The sequence below is a fragment of the Artibeus jamaicensis genome, unplaced genomic scaffold, assembly GCF_021234435.1.
Source record: "Artibeus jamaicensis isolate MK-2021 breed Jamaican fruit bat unplaced genomic scaffold, CSHL_Jam_final contig_519, whole genome shotgun sequence".
In the NCBI taxonomy this organism is placed as follows: Eukaryota; Metazoa; Chordata; class Mammalia; order Chiroptera; family Phyllostomidae; genus Artibeus; species Artibeus jamaicensis.
In genome coordinates, this window is record NW_026521871.1 from 53,967,998 (window position 1) to 53,988,372 (window position 20,375).

At 48.8% G+C, this 20,375-nt stretch overlaps 1 protein-coding gene across 1 annotated transcript; it reads right to left on the reverse strand.

Annotated features, from left to right (window-relative positions):
* Positions 1 to 538: 538 nt before the first annotated feature.
* On the reverse strand, positions 539 to 9,085 carry SPINK8 (serine peptidase inhibitor Kazal type 8 (putative)). The gene is made up of 6 exons (XM_037128428.2): positions 9,044 to 9,085; positions 8,230 to 8,309; positions 5,062 to 5,108; positions 3,739 to 3,860; positions 2,582 to 2,624; positions 539 to 584 (listed from the first exon to the last, which is right to left on the reverse strand). Exons 2-6 carry the CDS (start codon positions 8,294 to 8,296, stop codon positions 573 to 575), a joined length of 291 nt encoding a protein of 96 aa, XP_036984323.1. The 5' UTR covers positions 8,297 to 8,309; positions 9,044 to 9,085; the 3' UTR covers positions 539 to 572.
* Between the last annotated feature and the right edge of the window lie 11,290 nt (positions 9,086 to 20,375).

Below are 20,375 nucleotides of genomic sequence, written 5' to 3' on the forward strand. Positions count from 1 at the left end.
CTTAAGTTTGTTGAAAAACTTATTAACTTAGTGCTTGTGAAGTATTTAGGAACTTAAATGTGGCCAGGCACTCCTCCAAGTATTGAGCTCAATAAAATTCTGAATCTCTTAGAGTATGGTTAAAATTTCTCAGGCCAGATCCTGATGTATTGAAAAGTCAAGTCACTCGCCCCACGCTTACTCAGCTTCACAATGACCAGAGCCCTCCTCTTGTAAATATTGCTGCCCCCAAGGCACCTGCTCCCTCCTGTAGACATCTGTGGTCCTTTGTTCATAATCTGCACAAAAACAGAGGGAGCCATGGCACTAAGTCATGTAGTTTTGGGGTGAGAACGCAGAAGAGCTGATCTTTTAAAAAGATACATCTTATTAACTGAGAAAAATGTTCACCAGCCAGATTTTCTGCTGAGAATCGTTTACTAAAGAAGCAAATCAATGAGTCTGATTGTAACTGTTGGCTTCCTCCAGGGCCAGCATTCTCCTCTAATGGGGATGTGCTTTAAGAGGCAATCATTACGTTTCACTTGATCTTCCGGGGATTCGGTGGCTCTGTAATTCTCCGTGGTGTGAGTTCAGGAGTTTTCCTGCAAAAGAAGTATGTGCTTAGAGAAGTCAAACTTGGGGACTGCCACATCTAGTCCAGCAGGAGGAATGCTAACAATTATCCCAGGAATTCAGGCAGACTAGAGACCTTCTCACTTCACTGAAGGAGAAAAAAGGCACAGTGGCAGCGGGAAGAGGAGAGCGAAGGATGTGGATGCCCCCGAGTCTTCCGGCCCCCAGGAGAGCCAGAAAAGGCGGAGGGCGGTCGGAAGGCTTAAGTTATGAGCCAGGAGCGCGGGCTCTCTCATATGATCTTAAGCATCCTTAAAGTTTTCAGCAATTTTGAGAAGAAAGGTTAATTTCCAGATAGTTCACAGTTTTTGTTTCTATTTTGAGTGATGTATTATTTTTATTTCATTTTCTAATTAGGTTGTACTACCATAAAGAAATGTTACTGATTTTGTATGTTGACCATGTACCTAGCGAATTTGAGACCCCCCCTCCCTTCTCAGTGTTAACAGTTTGTGATTCAGCCCACCCCTGGACTGGTGCCTACAGTAGCTTCATTTCTGCCATAGGCAGACTGAAGCACCACTTAGTAAACAAAGGAAAATGGAGAGACTTGAATAAAGTAACAGGGGCGTTGGTTGCTCACGTAGTGGCCCCTGGGGCAGGTGCTTTGCAGCTGTCTTCTCACTGGTGGTTCCAGGTACAGGCTTTGGGGTGGTAAATTTTATGTATCGACTTGGCTGGGCCACGGTGCCCAGATATTTGGTGACACATTCTGAATATTTCTGAGAAGTGTTTTTGGATGAGATTAACCATTAAGTCAGAGGCCTTTGAGGAGAGCAGGTTGTCCTCCACAAAGCGGGCGGCCTCGCCAATCAGTTGAAGCCCTGAACAGAACAAAGACTGCCCCAAGGAAAAGGAAAGTCTGTCAGAAGACAGCCTTGGACACCACTTTATGGATATCCTTCCGTTTAAACGCACTTTTTTAAAGTTAGAAGTTTGAAATGGACCTAGGACCGGAGGTTTATTTGACAAGGGCCGTGCCTCAGATAGAAGAGGAAGGCATTCAGCAGGGTTTTCTATGAATTAGCCCAGGTCGCAAGAATCTGACAGAAGTGGGGATTGTGTGAGGTCCCATTACAATGACCCCCAAATCATAAAAAGCCTTATGCTTTCTCTTCAGTGGGAGCAGAGAACATTCCAGTCATGGACCTCTGAGGGAGCGACAGGCACACTGGTCTGGAATCAGATGAGACTTGTGAACTTGTCACTGAGACTGTATCAGGAGATACTGTCCTGAAATTATTACAAAATTATATAATTGTCTTTTTATCTGCTTTACCTGAGATCTCCTTTATTTTCTCTTCCAAAATGACTTGTCCCCGTCCCACTTCCATGCCTCAGAACAGTGTAATGATCTCGGTGGTGTCAGCCGGGCTCTTGCTTTGGCCCCACGACCTCAATTCGAAGGCACACTGTCTAGCGCAGGGAGGGCCTAGCGAGGCCCGGACCATTCACGCTCAGGATAACCTCCCAATTAGTGTCTTTGGTGAATGTCCCAGGAATTAGACATGGCGGGGAAGAAAAAGGGTGGAATAGAGGTTCTTTACTGTTGAGTTATCAGGCCAAAATACATTTCTTTTCCCAGAAGTTATTTTTGAGATGGCTTGGAAAATCTGAACATGCAGTATGTATTAGAAGATGACAAGAACAAATGAGGTCTAAACCAGCATTTTTGGTAAGGGAACGTCTTCTCTTCTTAGAGATGCACCCTGAAGTATGTAGGAGGGAAAGGATGTGATGGCTGAGGTGTGTCAGTGAACTTCAGCAAAGAGAAGTAAGAGAGGAAGGCAATGCGGCGAACACTGCACTTTGTAGAATCTATACAATAGGCATATGAGGTTTATTATCTTTAACTTCACGTATGCTTGAAATTTTTCATAACAAATATTTAAGACTCTACAATGAGGAGTACTTAACTATATTTGGTTCACTCCTAAAACTGAAAAGTAAAAGGGACTTTACTCACACATGGTCCATCATGCAGTTTAGTTATGTCGCGGCTCTCATATCTGAAAGAAGTGATATTTTAAAATTATTTTTGCTCTATGACATGCTGTGACTAAGTTTTACCTGACAATCTTTAGCTAAGTTTGAGAAGGAAACATTCTGCTAATAGTGAATTCTTATTTAATAAAATACTTTCAAATGTCTATGATATAGATCTTTATTTGTCAAAGATGTTGAATGCGTAAAACATACTCATCCTTAAGTCAAATCTGGAAAATTCAAAGTAATCTTGAATAGTTAAGTAGAAGTACAGAGTATTAGAAAGAGAATGTGTATTAAAGTTAAAATATGCATTTAACGAAAGTTAAGGCATTACGAGTGACCTTAAAGAAATAAAAATGAATATAAAGGAAAACTGTGAATGATTGTACATCAATAAATTGGATAACCTGGGTGAAATGGACAAGCTCCTAGAAACACACAAATTACCCAATCGGCTTCAAGAGGAAACAGAAAATCAAAAGACCTATATTCAGAGATTGAATAAGGAAAAAAAAATCTCTAACAATGAAAAGCTCAGGATCAGAAGTCTTAATGAGTAAGTTGTAACAAACATTTTAAGCAGATTTAATATTGCTCCTTCTCAAACACTTCCAAATAATAGAAGAGGAATAAACACTCACTAATCATTCTACAAAGCCTTAATTACCATGATAGCAAACACAGACAAAAGCATCTCAGAAAAAAGAAACTATAGACAACCATCCTTTATGAATACATTGCAAAAATTTCCACTACGAGCACATTGAAGCCAAAAGAATATTAAAAGGACTGTACACCATGATCAAGAGGGATTTTTGCCTAAGAGTGCAGGTGATTCAACCTAAAAATATCAACCAATGTGATGATATCATAGCAATAAAATGAGGTGGGGGAGGGGGGAATGTTTTTCTCAGCTGACCCTTGCCCAGGCCAGACTGCACCCCGGGGGTCTCAGTTTCTGCATCATGTGAGTGGGATCGTTATGGCAGCCTAGGGAAGCCTGGGGGACGTGGAGAGGCAAGTAGTGGAGTCGTCGCTGGAGGGAGGAATCTCACCAGCAGGGCAGTTTTCAAGGGGTCATTCCTGTGTTGGCCCCCTTTAACCTCCTGAGTTGAGAATAAAATGAAGACTTACAGAATTCTGGAGCACAGGTCGCATTCGCCGTTGTAGGTGACCCAGTCACTGCCACAGATGAGTTCACTGGGCTTGATGTAGGAGGCAAACCAGCAGTGATTGATATTGTTGGTGCATTTGACCTGCAGGCAAGACACAGACGCCTGCTCCAGACGCCCTCCTCCAGGTCCTCTGGCTGTCACCACTGGTGGGGGGTGAAGCAGGGGACAAGGAGCACCAGACCAGGAGTTCGGGGACCAGGCTTTAGAAGTGTAAGAGTTTGACCCCTGGCATTTACCCTAACCAACATATAACACTTCAACATAATAGACCCACAATTTACCCATATGTTATAATATGTAGTATAATATACCCATATGCTATAATATGTAATATAACATACCCAGATTTTCCATGTGTAATGTTTTGCCCAGATTTTTGAGGGAAAAATAAGGATGTGCATTATACACGGCAGTGCCTGAATACTTTGCATCTCTGTTCTTGTGTTTTGTAATCCGTAACATACAATTTCTTGTACCATATGTTCAAAAATAAATGCTAAAATTCCTTTATAATACAAAAAAGTATCTAAATATAAATAAATCATTGAAAAATAAAAATGGAAAAATTGAAAAAAAAAGTTGGTTTTTTTTTTTCTGCAAGCTTGGGCCAAAAATGTGAGTTCACATTATACACAGCAAAATCTGGTAATATACTACAATATAACATATTGTAACATAACATAAGTCTGCAGACTTCCCAGTCTGAGCCTTAAATTCCTTAGGGTAAAAATCCCTGTCCCACCAACCGCAAATTGCAGCTGTGAGCTCAGAGGGGAAAATGTCTCTCAAGGTTAGACTTTCCTTCTGGACATTACAGAGTGACTTGTGTGTGGTGCTTCAGACAGCAGGGGGCTCAAGCTTGCCACAGCAGAGTTAGGATGTGGAAGGAAGGGGACAAAGTGGACACCGTGTGGGACCTTGGTGTGTGGGAGGCAGGATGTGTGTCTCAGGGTACCCTCCTCCCCCCACCAAATGTCCACCCTAGCACAAGACAGGCCCGAATTTCAGCCACAACTTCATCATCCCTTTAACGATGCAAAATATACTTGCCTCCCATCCCACAAGGGGGTTGTATGAACCGACGGGGACCGTGAATGGGAAGAGGGCTCAGGAACATATAAAATGTGCTACACATAGTTGACGGCTCAGCTTTTATGGTGGCATTACACCCTTGCAAGTCCCCTCTGGCCCTCAACTTCCGGAAGGAAGAGCTGGGGCTTTCGGGAAACTGAGCTTCTCCCCAGTCCTGTTATGGGGAAGGAAGCTAGGAAGGAGGGCTCACCTTTGTCTCTCTGAGGCTCGCCCCTTCGCCCGTAGGAAGAGGGAAGTCTGGAAGACAAAAACAACTTCAGGAGGGCTGCTGCTCTGTCTTCTGCCCCCAGGGAAAATAGGCTGAGGGAGACCCTGGCTGGCACACAGGCAGCTTCGGGTTCCACCAGAAGAGGCTGAAGTTCCTCTCTGATACCCGCTGCCCTCTAAAGAAGGGGAGAGTTGGGACGCTTCTGCCCCCTCCCTCCTGTCAAATTCCAGCCCTTACACTTCACAAGCAAGTAACACTTTCTACAACCCTTCTCAGCTGTTTTCAGAAAACACCCTGTAAGTTACACATCACAATAAAATAATTATATTGAGATATCTTAACAGATGTTGGGTTTCATTAAGACTTAAATACTCTTCCCTGGCTGGTGTGACTCAGCAGACTGAGTGCCAGCCTGCGGACCAAAAAATCACCGGTTTGATTTCTAACCTAGACCACGGGCCTGGGCTGCAGGCCAGGCCCCCAGTAGGGGGAGCAAGAGGCAACCACACACGGATATTTCCCTCTCACCCCTTCCCTCTCCTTCTAAAAAAAAAATAAAATCTTAAAAAAAAACACCTTTACATATTCTGGATCCAAAGCAGTCTTTGCAATTATTCATATATATGCATATAACATTTTATTACATATAATATATTATAGTATATAGTATAATTATCTAACATAATTATTACCATACATAAGTATAACATATCAGCTCTAGACTGGGGTGGGCAAAAGTAGGCTTACAGTCATAATACAAATAAAGGATACAATCATTAATAAGCTAAAAGAATAAACCTTTTCACCTACTCACAGCTGTAAACCTACTTCACCTACCCCCGTATATCAATTTTCTTAAGAGAAAATCCATATAACATAGAATTCATGTATTTAAAGTGCACAGCCCGATGGTCTCTGTGAAAGTCACAGAGCTGTGCAGCCAACACCACCAGCAACTTTAGAAACTTTCAGCTCCGAAAAGAAACCCCGTGCCCATCAGCAGCCACGCGTCACCCCTCCCTCAGCACCTACCCCCGTCTTCTCCCCAGACGACCACTGCTTTGCTTTTTGTCCCTTCTGGAAGCTTTATTTAAATACAATCACATAATATGTAGTCTTTTGTGTTGTCTTCTTTCACTCAGAATAATGTTTTAATGGTTCATCCCTGATGTAACATGCATCAGTTCCTCATTCCTTTTTATAAGTAAATAATATTCCATTGTATGTACATATCACACTTTATTTATTCATCAAGCAGCTGATGGACCGTTTACTGTTTTCCCTTTCTGGCTCTTAGGAGCCAGTCTGCTGTGAACGTGCGCACACGCCGCGTCTCTGCCTGGCGGTGTATCTTCCTTTGCCTCGGGCCCGGACCTGCTGTGGGATTGCCGGGTCATGCGCTGACCTTTTGAAGAACAATTGCCAAAGCTGCACCATTTTACTCTCCCAATAGCAACGCATTACAGTTCCAATTTCCTAGCATTTCTGCTACCACTGGTTATTATTTCTTTTTGATGATAGTCCTCCTAATGGGTATGAAGTGGTATCTCATTGCAGTTTTGATATGTGTTTTCCTACCGATCAGGGAGTGAGGCTGTGCGTCTTCTCATGTGCTTACTGGCCATTTGTGTATCTTCTTTGGAGAAATGTCTGCTCAGGTACTTGGCCTTTTTAAAAAAGAACAGACTGCCCTGGCTTATGTAGCTCAGTGGATTGAGCATGAGCCTGCAAACCAAGGATCAAGGTTCGATTCCCAGTCAGAACACATGCCTGGGTTGCAGGCCAGTTCCCAGCAAGGGACTCACGTGAGGCAACCATACATTGATATTTCTCTCCCTCTCTCCTTCCTTTCCCCTCTGAAAATAAATAAATAAACTTTAAAAAAAAGAACAGATCATTTTAAGTCCTTCTATTATTGAGTTGTAAGGCTTCTTTCCATATGCACTGGAGACTAGGACATTGTCCAATCTGTGCTTTACAAACAATTTCACCCACTGTCCGGAGAGTCTTATCCCTTTATTGTTATCTTTATTGGCATCATTTCAACCACTAAAATGTTCGATTTTGATGAAGTCTAATTTACCTGTTTTTCCTTTTTCCTTCTGCCTTTGGTATTCTATTTAATAAGGCTTTGCCTCACTTAAGGTCATAAAAACTCACTCATATTTTCCTATAGTTTTATGATTTTACCCCTTACATTCAGTTCTGTGATTTATTCTGAGTTAGTTTTTGTCTCTGACTCGAGGAAAGGGTCCACACTCGTTCTTTTGCATGTGGATATCCAGTTGACCCTGCAGCATTCGTGGAAAAGACAATTTACCATCAAATCGCTCGGGAATCTTGTTAAAATCAATCCGCCCTGAAAGTAAGGCCTTTTCCTTTCTAGACTCTCAGTGCTATTCCAGGTCTGTATTTCTATCCCGTGCTGACTCTACGCTGTCCTGACGCCTGCTCCTTTGTAGTTAGTTAGTTCTGCACTCGGAAGCAGGGGCACTTTCCACATTTTCATTCTTTTTCAGGATGGCTTTGGCCATCTCAGTCTTGCATTTCCATATGAAGTTTAGGATCAGCTTTTTCATTTCTGCCAAACAAGTTTATTTCCTGTAGACAGTATGTAGCTGGATCCTGTTTTTTAAGGTAAGTCCGACAATTTCTACCTTTTGATCAGATTGTGAAATTCGCTCACATTTAAGGTTTTTATGATACAGTTAGATTTACATCTTGCATCTTATTTTGTTTTCTGCATGTCTCATATCCTTTTACTTCCCTATTCCTCCTTTGCTGCATTAAGTGAATATAACCTAGTGTGACCTTGTAATTCTGATAATACGCTTTTCTGAGTATTTTAGTGGTTGCATATGGCTTACCATACATATCTTATTGGAATATATATATCTCAGATCTACAGTATTTTAATTCAAGTGACATTTAGAAATGCTATTCCTATATAGCTCTATTCCATTCCTTCTCCCATTCTTCTTCTTCTCTCTCTCTCTTTTTTTTTTTTTTTTTTGCTTCAGTGTCTACATCTGCAACATGAGGAATTCGGGTAAAATAAAACTGAATAGCACTTCCAGTTCTACCTGTAATTTCCTCACGGTCCTGCATGTACTGCAGGGAGTGTGGGCAGAGCAAGGACATGGAACTCACCCACCGCGACGGCAGCCCATGTGAAGACAGCCAGGACCAGGATGGTGTTCAAGAAGGTCCCCTTCATGGTGGTGGAGGAGCTATGGGAATAATGCAGCTTTTGACAGCAGGACAGGAAACTCTCCGTGAAGCACAAATTCTCACAGAGACCCCTCACTGATCAAGAAATGAAACGGAAGTACTTCTCCAAGTTTGTTCTTGCCTCAAGTTACTTGGAATAGATGGTGTCTGGTAAAATGAAGTCGCTTAATTCATTTGCTACAATAATTAAACATTAGAAAAAAGGAACTCAAAAATAGAATTTTAGAAGATGCCCGAAAAAAGAGGTCAGTCAATAAAGAATATCTTCAAGGGATCTTTGGATAAAGAATAAGCACCAAAGAATGTTCAATGAAAGGTGTAAAAGTCGATACTTATCTCTGAGTGAAGAAGGGCAGTCTCGAGAAAGTTCAGTGTAACAGGTGGGGTCACCAGACAGTAAGAAGCAGGAAGGGGACGTGAGAGTGTCTGACACCCCCACGTCCCCCGTCTTCCATACATTATTACTTGGGCATCAATACTCAGTAACTAATGACATTATTGAAACGAAAACCATAGCGTATTTATCAACAGCTTACTTGCATTATTGAAAATGCTATTGTGCGAGTCGATTGGCATTACCTGCAGGTTTCTGTACATTTCTTCCATCCATTTTCCAGGCAAATTCTATATCTAGGTAATTTTTGCCCAAGCCCCTTCCCTGAGTAAAACCAAATAATAAGTAACACAACCCTTTTCCTAGTCAAAAGTTTTCAAATTAATAAGGCCACTGTACCTGCTGTGACTCCTACAGTTTTTCTGAGAAACTGGCTGGACAAGATATTTTTTATTTGCAGTTTGCTGGTAATGAGACGACACCGTGTGTGGGGAGGGGGCGGAGCATAGTGTCTTTTCAAGGTCAGGATGCCTGGTAATGGAAGACAGTGACCTTTAAAGCTGGGAACTGTTGACACAACTCAGACCTATTCCTTCCGACTTTAGGCTGTGTCTGTCATACCTGATCCCGGGGTTCCCTTCTCAGTTTTCTGAGGGTGGTTTGTACCATCCACTTCCACCCCAAAGTCTAGTGGTTCTTGCCAAACCCGAACCGACCCAGACGCCGTACCTAGTTTTTGAGTTCCTGCATTTTTATCTCTCTTGCAGTGATTGTATTCCAGGACTGCTACAGACGTTTACACGACACTGTAAGCTGCCACAGCTGCCAATTTATCAGGGGAGACCTTTCCAATAAGCCAAGGGTCACAGGCAGGTCACACCCAGAGAGGGAAAGCTTAGTGATAAAAGCCAGCAGAGCCAGCGTGTGGCACGAAGTCATGGTCACTGGCAGCTTCTGAAGGTGGGGGTGGGGGCGTAGGTCTCAAGCCAGGTGGGGGCCCGTAGGGCTCCAGCATGACCCATGGTACAGCCAGGGCCCAGCAGTCAGTGGTCAGAGCTCTGCGTTTTATAGCCCACAAGGGGTGGACGTCCCACTCACACCGATGTCCACATAGAGTCCTTACCTGAGTGTCCCAACTTGTGGTTTTGGATGTCCCCACCCCTCCCAAGGCCATTACAACCCATTACCTGAGTCTTGACAGCACTGTCATGGCTGACAGGGACTCCATATTGGATTGCCCAAAGTGTTCAAAAAGTCCTCTCTGCTTTCGCTCTAAACACGCAGTGTCCACTCCACTGGCCACGGTCCTGGTCCTCGATGCAGGGCCCATACCCTGTGTCCTGGAGCTGGGCCCCCCCCACCTGCCCCCACCAGTCCTGGGCTGCCCTCGAAGGGGGCATGAGCCCACAATGTTGGGCCCCTTCTCCTCCCAACCTTCTGGTTGGGAAAAACGATCCTGCCCTCCCCTGAGCTCTGCCCAGCCCTTTCATCCCCTCCCCTTCCCCTCTGCAGTCCCCCCAAACCCCTTCTTGAGTCCTACTAAGTCCTTCCTAGAGCCAAAGCCAAACTCTGCTCCTTCACGTCTTCACTGTGTGATCTCAGGCAAGTTACTTGGCTTCTCTGTGCCTTGGATTACCCCTGTGAAAACTGGGGACAAGAACCTGACTCGGGGGAGGGGTGGGGGCTGTGCCTAGGTTCCCTCTGCTGGGTGCTCTTCAAGCTGTAGGCAGGGTGAGTCCCTTCCCAACACTCCCATGAGAAGGGCACCACCCTCGGACAGAGGTTTGCTCCCGGCCTGAATTGTGTGCCTGGCTGGCGGGTCTGTAGGAAGAGGCGCTGCCCCCTCCCCATTCCTAAAACCAGCCCGAACAGATGGTTGCCGGGTGGACTGTTCTGGACACTGGCCCCTGGGGAGGGTTAGGTGAGGCCAGGCAGGAGAGGCCAGGTTGGTCACAGCCCGCAGGCTGAAGGCCAAGGTAGACAAGATGACCTTTAGATAGCAGAGGCATTCGCTTCCTCCCCAGGGAGCCTCAGTCCACCCCCGACCAGCCTCTTGGCCGCTCCCCCTTTTGGGTGCTGGGCAGCCCCTGCTCCTTCCAGGGAGGCCCAGCTGAGGCCAAGTGCCCAGAGCCGGGAGCCAAAGAGGAGCACCCCTTCCACTCCCAGCACTGGAGAGCCTGGGGCCCCGCTGCCTGTGCCCTAGAGCCAGGGGATCCCCAAGACTGCACCCGAAGTCCAGGGTGCCCCTTACCCACCCCCACTCTCCCCAAAGAGTCTGGCTCCACACCCCCCTGGCCCAGGCTCCCTGCTTCTCCTGCTGTCCCCTGCCCCTGCCCTGCCATCCCCAGTCCTTCAACCCCCAGAAGAGGGTGAGTCCAGGCTTTGGGGTGTGAAGCTTACACAATGCGGAGCCATGTTTAAGAAAAAAAGTGCCAAGAAACGGAAGCCGAATTAAGTCGTCTGCAGCTCTGGCTACCGGGAAAGGTTACAGCATGGGCGTGTCCCCTCCTGCCTGCCTGGCTGCTGCAGAGGGGCCAGGTGCTCCGTGCTGGGGGGGACCCCAGAGTAGAGAAAGAATGATGGCTGGCACCCGGGGAACCAGGCAGGTCACACAGGACCCACAGTGCATCGTCCAGTCCCGCAGTGACGCTGAAGCAACTTGTTCACAGACGTGTCCCAGCCACGCAGTTGGGACCTGACTCCTGAGTGCCCCGGTGGGTCACCCTGGATTCAGGAAGCCTCGGAAGAGGGAAGAGCCCACCTGTGCCTCTGGCCCCGCCCCTTCCTCCTCTCTGGGTGCAGCAGGCCTGGGCGTGGGGCGTGGGGCGAGAACAGCGCAGGCAGGTCACCCGTGAGGGGCCCCACCTAGACCACGCGCCCAGAGCTCCTGCGGTCCCGGTGGTGTGCAACGACCCGCCAGGCCGCTTGGGGTGGGAGAGGACTGCGCCCTCCGCTCTGCGGGACGGCTGAGGGGCGCGGTTCTGTTGGTCCTGCCGCAGCTGCCCACACTGAGTTTTGGTTGCCGAAACATGTTCCTTCTAAGCAGTCACACCTGGTAGTCATGGAATCCTCGGAGGCCTGCCGTCAGCCCACCTGGCCTGCAGTGGAAGGGAGGTCAGGGTCAAGGGCCGTGGGCGGTGGGCGGACATGGTCACGACACTGCGGAGCGAGTGCAGACCAGGCATCGTTCTCCAAGGGCAGCCGCAGTCCTGCCGCTGGCCCAGGGCCACTGCCCATAGCCCGGGCCAGCTGGCGTCCCTGCGTGACCCCCCGCACGTGGTGTGAGGACTCACAGAATCTTAAACAAGAGTCTCCTTCTACGGAATCTGCCACGCTCGCTCGTTTTGTTTAGTCGAGTGGAAGAATTTTAGGGTGGAGTACTGACTCCCTTAAATGGAACCTCTTTCTACCACGTGGAACACAAAGTCCCTCAAAACACCACCTTCCTTTAAAGGGAACTTCTTATTGGGCGACATGAATTCCGGTTCCAGTCCTGACTGAGTGGCCTTAACTGGGGACATGAAGTCTGGTTCTGAGAAGTCAGTGTGCTTTCTCAGCTCTGATCAAGATTACATGATAGTCTTTAGGTTTTATTTATTTTTAGAACAAGGATAAGGGAGGGAGGGGGGAGAGAAACATCAATGTGTGGTTGGCTCTCATGTGCCCCCTACTGGGGACCAGGCCAACATCCCCCACTGGGAATGGAACTAGCAACCTTTGAGTTCACAGGCCAGCACTCAGTCCACTGAGCTACACCAGCCAGGGGTACATGACAGTCTTCAAAGTGTTGCTTTCGATCTCTCTGAATTTGGTGCTCACTTCCAGTATTTTTCAAGTGACGTGTTAAAGTTCTTCACCATAAATTTAAATAGTTACAAATAACTGAGTTCCTGGCTCATTCTCCACTGAGTTAACCCCTCAGCATGACTCCCCCCAACCCGATGCCCTTCTTCCACTGTCCTGGTCCCTTGCCTTGCTTGTACATCTCTGTTTCAGTGACCAACATGGGAAATTTAGGGGTGCGTTCCTTTGCTTGCTCAGTGTTCACTTCCTCCAGGAGACGAGACAGTAAACTCCGAGAAGGGGCAGGCTCTGCCTTGTCACTGCCCTTCCAGGCTTCCTCTCCCAAGGTCTGAAACGGGGACCAAGAGTTCGACGATGTACAGGTGAGCCACGGTCATGGTGGAGGAGTCCTGGGTTAATTCTCAGGGCTCTGCAGCATGTCCCAGTCAGCCTACGTCCTCGCCCCAACCCCCACAGATGAGACCCAGGCTCCACTGGATCCTCATGCGTTTGTCGAAGCCTGTAAGATGCTCTCAAGACGGTTATCGCGCCATTTTCCATTCCACCTGCCTACCTACCTAAACAACCAGGTAGCGGCCATGCAGGAAGGACCGGGCTTGCCTGGGGCTCAGTTTTCAGGGACCTTAGTCACTGCTGCCTGACTGCTTTTTCACGTGAGTCAGAAAGTCAAGAACTTACTTTGACTATTAAACTGCAAAAAAAGTAGCCAGGATGAGCCCTGGCTGGGTAGCTCAGCTAGTCGGAGGGCTGTCCCATTGCGCCAGGGCTGTGGATTCCATCCCCGGTCAGGGCACATGCAGGAGTGGGTGGGTACGAGGACAGGGTGGAGCAACAGAGCGATGCTTCTCCCTCTCTTCCTCTCTCCCTCTCTCAAATCAACTTTTTACAAAGTAACCAGGAAGGATTAAAGAGAGTCGAAGAAAACCTAACCCTGGAATAGGCAGGGCATCATAAATGGTTTGTATTATAGATAGCTTCAAAATACTGTTTTAAATAAAATTTCCCATGAATCACGAAACTGTTACCCTAATTTAACGTTTTCATTAAACAATCATTAAATTCCCAAAATACTGATCGCTGAGAATCAAGAATGTCAGTCCTTCTAAGACTGCTGAAATGTTACCGCATCCAGGCCACCCATTGGACCGTGAAAGAAACCAGACTCAAATGAGAGAGACCCTGGAAATATGATACTAAGTTGCACTTTCCCTCGCAGGGGGCCGGGTTTCAATGAACCACAATGCATAGTCTTACCAACTTGTTTCCATTTGCTGTGGTGAGTTCTCCAGGTCAGCAATTACCGGACACACTTGGGAACTTCGCCCACGCAGACAAAGGTGAGAATCACTCGTGCTTTACGTCATCATGTGCTGAAACTCAGAATCCGTGGAAAAAAAACTCTAACCTGATCTCTTAGAAAAAAGACATTGGTAGAGGACATTGGACAGTATGTAGCTATTTGCTATTTATTCAATGTTCTCGTTTGTATTAATTTCAGCCATTTTAGTAGGGTACGGAGGTATCTTGTTGTGGGTTTTATTTTTCAAAAACTTTATACTTCAGCCCTGGGTGGTGTAGCTCAGTGGATTGAGTGCGGGCCTGCAAACTAAGGGATCTCGGTTTGATTCCCAGTCAGAGCACATGCCTGGGTTGCAGGCCAGTTCCCAGCGGGGGACACATAAGAGGCAACCATACACTGATATTTCTCTCCCTCTTTCCTTCCCTTCCCCTCTAAAAATAAATGAATAAAATCTTTGAAAAACTTTATACTTTAGAGCATTTTGAAGTTCATGGCAAAATTAAGTGGAAGTGCGGAGATTTCCATGTGCCTCCTGTCCCCACATAAGCATGGCCTCCCCTTTACCTCCGCCCCCCACTAGAGAGGAACATTTGTTACGATTGAGGGACCCGTACTGACACATTATCACACCCAAAGTCCATAGTTTACACCAAAGTTCACTCTTGGTGGTGTACTTTCTGCAGATTCTCCAAATGGGCAATGGCAAGTATCTACCAATGCAGGACCACACAGAGCTGTTCCACTGCCGGAAAGCCTGCCTGTTCGTTTGGGGGTGCAGGTCTGTAACACGTCATCTGTGTATCGTATTGGGTGTTCACCACCCTAAGTTTGGGGGTGCAGGTCTGTAACACGTCATCTGTGTATCGTATTGGGTGTTCACCACCCTAAGTTTGGGAGTGCAGTTCTGTAACACGTCATCTGTGTATCGTATTGGGTGTTCACCACCCTAAGTTTGGGTTGCAGTTCTGTAACATGTCATCTGTGTATTGTATTGGGTGTTCACCACCCTAAGTTTGGGGGTGCAGTTCTGTAACACGTCATCTGTGTATCGTATTGGGTGTTCACCACCCCAAGTAGAGTGTCTACACCCACCCTGCACCTTCAAGGGAAGTAATCGTTTCCTATCTTTGTCAGTGCCAAGGAAATATAATTTAAAACAAAACCTCCCAACCCAGAGAACCTCTCCTCAAAGGGAGAAGAAAACAATCGCTTATTATTGAATAAGCTTTAAGCCAGAATGTGATGCGTATTCCAGGCAATTCACTAAGAGACTGGGGTGACTATGTTAGCTTAATGGTTTTTTTTTTAATTTTTTTAAAATTTATTTCTCTTTAGAGGGGAAGGGAAGGAGAGAGGGATAGAAATATCAATGTACGGTTGCCTCTCGTGCGTCCCCTGTTGGGAACTGGCCTGCAACCCAGGCACATGCCCTGACTGGGAATCGAACCATGGTTGCTTGGTTCCCAGGCCTGCTCTCAATCCACTGAGCTACACCAGCCAGGGCAGCTCAATGGTTTTATAGAAAGAAAAAATAAACTTCTCTCTCTCTCTTTCTATTTATCAATTTGAAAGAGAGAGAGAGAGAACATTGCTTTGTTGTTCTACTTATTTATGCATTCCTTGGTTGCGTCTTGCATGTGTCCTGACCAGGGATCAAACCCACAACCCTGGTGTATTTGGGACGACACTCTGACCAACTGAGCTAGCCAGACAGGGCTCAAGTTCTCTCTCTATGACAGGAGATGGTTTTGCAACTTGGAGCAAGGTAGCCACCGGAGCCAGGCCCCTACCTTCCGACCAAAACAGGGTTAGAGGTGTTGTCTGCCTGGATGTTTGCATTTCAAAGAGGTGGCTCCCAGGTACTTTGGAAAGACATCCCTGGGTCATAAAGCCGGTAAGAGGCTTATTAAGCTTTTAAAAAAAATCCTCACCTGAGGACGTGTTTTTTAAAATTGATTTTAGAGAGAGAGGAAGGGGGGAGAGAGAAAGAGAGAACGAGAAACATCATCGATGTGGGAGACACATCCATCACTCCCCTCCCTTTGAGCCCCGACAGGGGATCAAATCCGCAGCCTTTTGGTGATTGAGAAGTTGCTCCAACCAACTGAACCACTTGGCCAGGGCTTTATTTAGCTTTTTTAAAAAGATTTATACCCAAGTCAAAGAGATAGAGAAAGAATTTGCAACGATGAACTCTCTAAAGTAAATGCTCTAAGAAAAGGGAAGGAAATCACTTCTGTACTGATTCGCCCCTTCTTTTCAACAGGGGACGTGAAGGGCCGCGTTGCATCCGTGTTTGCCCTGGTATCCAGCAGAACAGAACAGCGCTGCTCGCAGCCCTTGCCATTCTCGTCGGCCCCGAATGGGCTCATCCGTTCCTTCGTCCGTCATGTTCTAATTAAATTTTATGTTTCCAGGAACAAGCCTGGACTATGATTCAGAAGTGAGTCAGAGAGACAGACCTCTTTCATCCAAGCAATTATATTCCTTAGAGGGAGCGAGACAATAAACAGACAAATAAATGTACTTGATTTATTCACAATTTAATTACAGGGGCTCTTAAGGGCAATGAGGACAAATAAAGCAGCACAAAGAGCTGAAGCCGACGGGAAGTGTTATTTTGGAGAAAACTCGAGGCGGAGACAGTATTGGAGCTGAGACGGGGCAGGGGGGCCGTGATGGGGGGGCCACAAGAGATGAGGAGCATCACGAGTCAAGAGAAAGATGGAAAACTTGGAGATTTTTGGTCTGAGCTAGAGGATGTATGTAAGTGCCATCTGCTACGTATGCACAGGAACGGGGGAGATACATCTGTGGGACCAGAAAGAATTCCGTCTCCTACATGTGACGTCTGAGACGCCTCTAAGCCTCGAACTGTCGATGTTCAGAAGACAACAGGCTTCCACTCGTACTGAATGCCGGAGAAGGACGTGCGAGCACGGGGTGGGGGAGGTGTCGGAGCGCAGGCCTCCTTTGGCCCAGGAATTCAGACGCCTGCGCCTCCCGCGACGGAGCAGCTTCTTGAAGACTTGTGCTCCCATGAAAAACAGATTAAAAGGGAAATGAGATCTAAAAAAAAAAAATCTGTGTGACATCATCAGAGAGCTGCCCAGGCAACGAGGACTTGAGTGGGCAGGTGCCCAAAGGAGGAGAATCAGAGCCAGAAGCCAGAATTTGTTTATCTGCATTTTGCCTCTTGGCCTGGGGCTGTAATGACGGAGGCGGGGGAGGAGGGGGGAGCCTGGCAATCCGGGCCTGGCAATCCAGGCTGGGGGAGGTTTGGGCAGAGCTGTTGCTAAGTGACCGAAAAGTGAGCAAAACAAAACGCCCAAACTGGAATGTGTGGACGGCCGGGGAGCCAGGGTTCTCACTGTCAGCGCTGCAGAGGGTGAGGCCTCAGCACACGGTCTGGCTTCGCCTGCCTCTGTGGCATCTGCCAGTTCCTCCGACTGTGTTGGTCGGGGACTGGAAGTTGACGGAAAGTCTCTAAAATACCCCGGTCTGTCAGGGCTGAAGAGGAAAGCACCGACTCTGAAGACCCAGCAAGGCAGAGGGACCCGAGGGATCGGCAGAGGCCTCTCGCGGGCCCCCCCAGTCTGAAAGTCCCGGCCCCCAGCTCCCCTCTTACACCACATGGCTCTGCCCCCGTCTCTCCCTCACCACCTGGGTCTGCACTGGGTCCGAAGTGGGCGTGGTAGATGCCACCTGAGCACCCCCTTCCGTGTGCCCATACTGCACCTGGGACAGTGGCTCTGACGGGGCAGGACCTCAGTGTCCGTGGGCCACCTGCCCTCTGTGACCACCCAAGGGCACCAAACCTGTGGCTGTTTAATCACTCAACAGTGTTCACCTTCGCAGCCCCCCAGGCATCTTCTAAACTCCACGGTTCGTCTCGTCATCTCGTCTTCTACCCGCCCAACCTCTCTCTGCACCTCTCTGGGCCCCAAAGCTCTGCATGAAAGCGTCGGAACCTGTGGGTCTGTTGCCCGCTCTTGGCCCTGACCCCACTCCCCATTCCCAGAACCCCTGCTCAGGCCACCGCAGCTCTGTGCCTCTCCAGGGTCATGGCAGGGACACCCAAACCCTCCGGCTGCATGGCGTTTCTCGCTGCCCAGGACTCCCCCACGCAGGGCGGCTTCGAGACCTCCCGTCCGAACTCCTCTCCTTCCTCGTTTCTAGGTGCTCCCATCACTGCCCTTGTGCCTTGTCTCTGCCGGCCCCTGTGTGGCCTTAGGAGACTCATGACCATCCGGCAAAACGAGGGTCACTAAGGGAGAGCCTTTCCTCCCAAGCCCAGGGAGAGCACGGGTGAAGAAGGACGGGGGTCGGCGAGGCAGAGTGGGGGGACCCAGCGTGTTCCCCGGGGCGGCATTTGGGAAAGGCAGGGAGGGTGGTCATGGCCCTCGTCCCATGGGTTTGCTGGCTCTGGCCCTGCCAAGGCCCCTTCTGTCATGAAACCACCCTGGATTCCTCACACGGCTGAGGGGAAGGAGACCCCCAACTTGTGTGGCCTTCCCAGGGCAGCGCGGTGCGGGGGCAGGGCTCCCGGCCAATGCTGGGCCTTCTTGACGCTCACAGGTGGCCCCACGGGTGGACAGGCAGGTGGCCTGCCCCTGCCCACACACGCAGTGCTCACTCTACTCTGTCCCCCTCCTGGGGGCCTCCCCGAGTCCCGTCCGTGGCACCAGCCAGGCGAGGACACGTGTGGTACCTTTTCCCCAGGTTCCGGGTGGGTGGGTTTCCCTCTGGGCTCACGGGGCAAAGATACCGCAGACTGACCAAGTGCCCGTGGGTGGGACAGATTCTTCCTCTCATTCCACCCGGATTCCTACAACTGAGCGCAGTGAGCAGAGGAGCCGGGCCAGGCTCCTGCATCACTTTGCTTCCGAGCTCCTCTCTCGGCCTTTCCTTTTGTGTCTCATATTCTCTCTTGTGAATGAAAGAAAGGACACGCACTAACGCTGACCAGCTCAGGAGGGGCCCGCAGGGCAGGCCTTACAAACCCGAGACTGGGAGTCACCACACGGGCCGTCTGAACAGAGCGATTCCCAATAAGCAGACCTTGCTGAGTGGTCGCAACCTGGGTGTGTAGCTCCCCTGACCAAGGGCAGCCTCCACCTTAAGTGAGCCTGTCTGTTGTCTTTGGGCGTCTAGGATAACATGCCTTTGAAAGGTCGGAGTAGCTTTCTTGTGCAGACCCCTCAAAGGCACCCCCACCGCTGCCGGAGCAGGAGACCGCGGAAGTGCCCTTCTGTCTCGTTCCTTGGGTGCTGTCAGTCCGTGTGGCAAAAGTCAGTGAACGGTCCTGCGACTTCCAATGCCAAAAGAAGATTGTGTCTCTCCATTTTACTCTTTGTTTAACCCCCGAGATTTCCCTGCGTCACGTTCTCCCGCCCCCTCAGTTCACCATCACTGGGGTCCACGCACCCTCCTCACTTCTCTTCCTTCCATTCTGATGTGTCAGAGAAGCCGTAAAACTGCCATCCTCCGGAGCATGTCCTCCGCCTGTTGAGATTTTGCTTCCAGTTGTATCTGCCAATTTTTGACTCAAATTCTTTCAAGACTGTTCTACAGGATAGATGTTCTTTCCTTGACACTCTAGGTCTCTCTCTCTCTCTAATTCTATCTCTGCATTTCCTAATTTGTCCTCTTCTTCTTTATTTTTACAATCTCTTCTCTTGCATACAGGTATTTATTTATTCAACAAACAGAGTGAATACCTACAATGTTCCAGACACTGTGTCCGTCTCGGGACTGATTAGAGGCAGCTTCGGCAGGCTGGGCACGGACCAGGAGCAGGACGGCTGTACCGGCCTTGGAGAGTCTCCCTGACCTCACCGGTGGCGGACACTTCTGGGTTAGCCTGCCATCAGGCAAAGTGAAGCCCGGTCCTTTCCCTGGTGAGCTCAGGGCTTGGAAAAGGGGCTACAGAGTCGGCACAGGTTACATATTTGCTGAACACGTGAAGAGTCACAGAACTGAGCAAGTGGCCAGAGGCACACAGTTAAGAGTCACAGGAGATGCAGAAGCGTGAATGTTGGGTGGGGAGCAGGGGCCTTGCTTCTGCTTTTGCTTCTCGGGGCGGGAACAGGAGCTGCCAACCTCAGCCTCTCCCCAAGTGCCCTGCCTCAGGCCTTTGGCGTCTCTAGAAAGGAGCTTTCCTGCAGGTCTGGTGCCCCAGCTTCTGGCGCCTCGGAGGACACACCCCCTGACAGCCTGACTCCGGGGCCAGTGGAGTTCACAGTCCAATGGGACAGTAGCAAAGGAACAGCTTCCACCTGGCTGCACCCCAGGGCTCAGCTCAGAGGGAGCAGCCAGGACCCCCCACTCCTGGTCTTCCCGGGACAGAGGTGGGCCGGCAGACTTCTAAAGCGGGGGGCGTCTGTAGTAGTGTCAGCCACCAATGAATCAGTTGAAGTGCTGCCCGGGGCCTTGGCTTCCTGAACCCAGGAGCTACATGAGATCCTTGCCTCTGCGACGCCCTCCACGACCAGGGAAGGCTGCCGGGCAGTCCCAAAGGTCTGGGGGACGGCAGAGAGCTGGCGAAAGGCAAGCTTCCTCTCCTGGGGAGGCCGCTTCCGCAGCCTGGGCGAGGTGGCCATGTCATCTGCCACCCAGACTCCAACA

Excerpts from the sequence above, each read along its gene's own strand:
- SPINK8 (XM_037128428.2), bottom strand. The coding sequence starts at position 8,296 with ATGAAGGGGACCTTCTTGAACACCATCCTGGTCCTGGCTGTCTTCACA. Across the intron at positions 5,109-8,229 it reads ATGGGCTGCCGTCGCGGTGG|ACTTCCCTCTTCCTACGGGC; the intron begins GTGAGTTCCATG and ends TTTGTCTTCCAG. Across the intron at positions 2,625-3,738 it reads GACCTGTGCTCCAGAATTCT|ATATGAGAGCCGCGACATAA; the intron begins GTAAGTCTTCAT and ends CACTTCTTTCAG.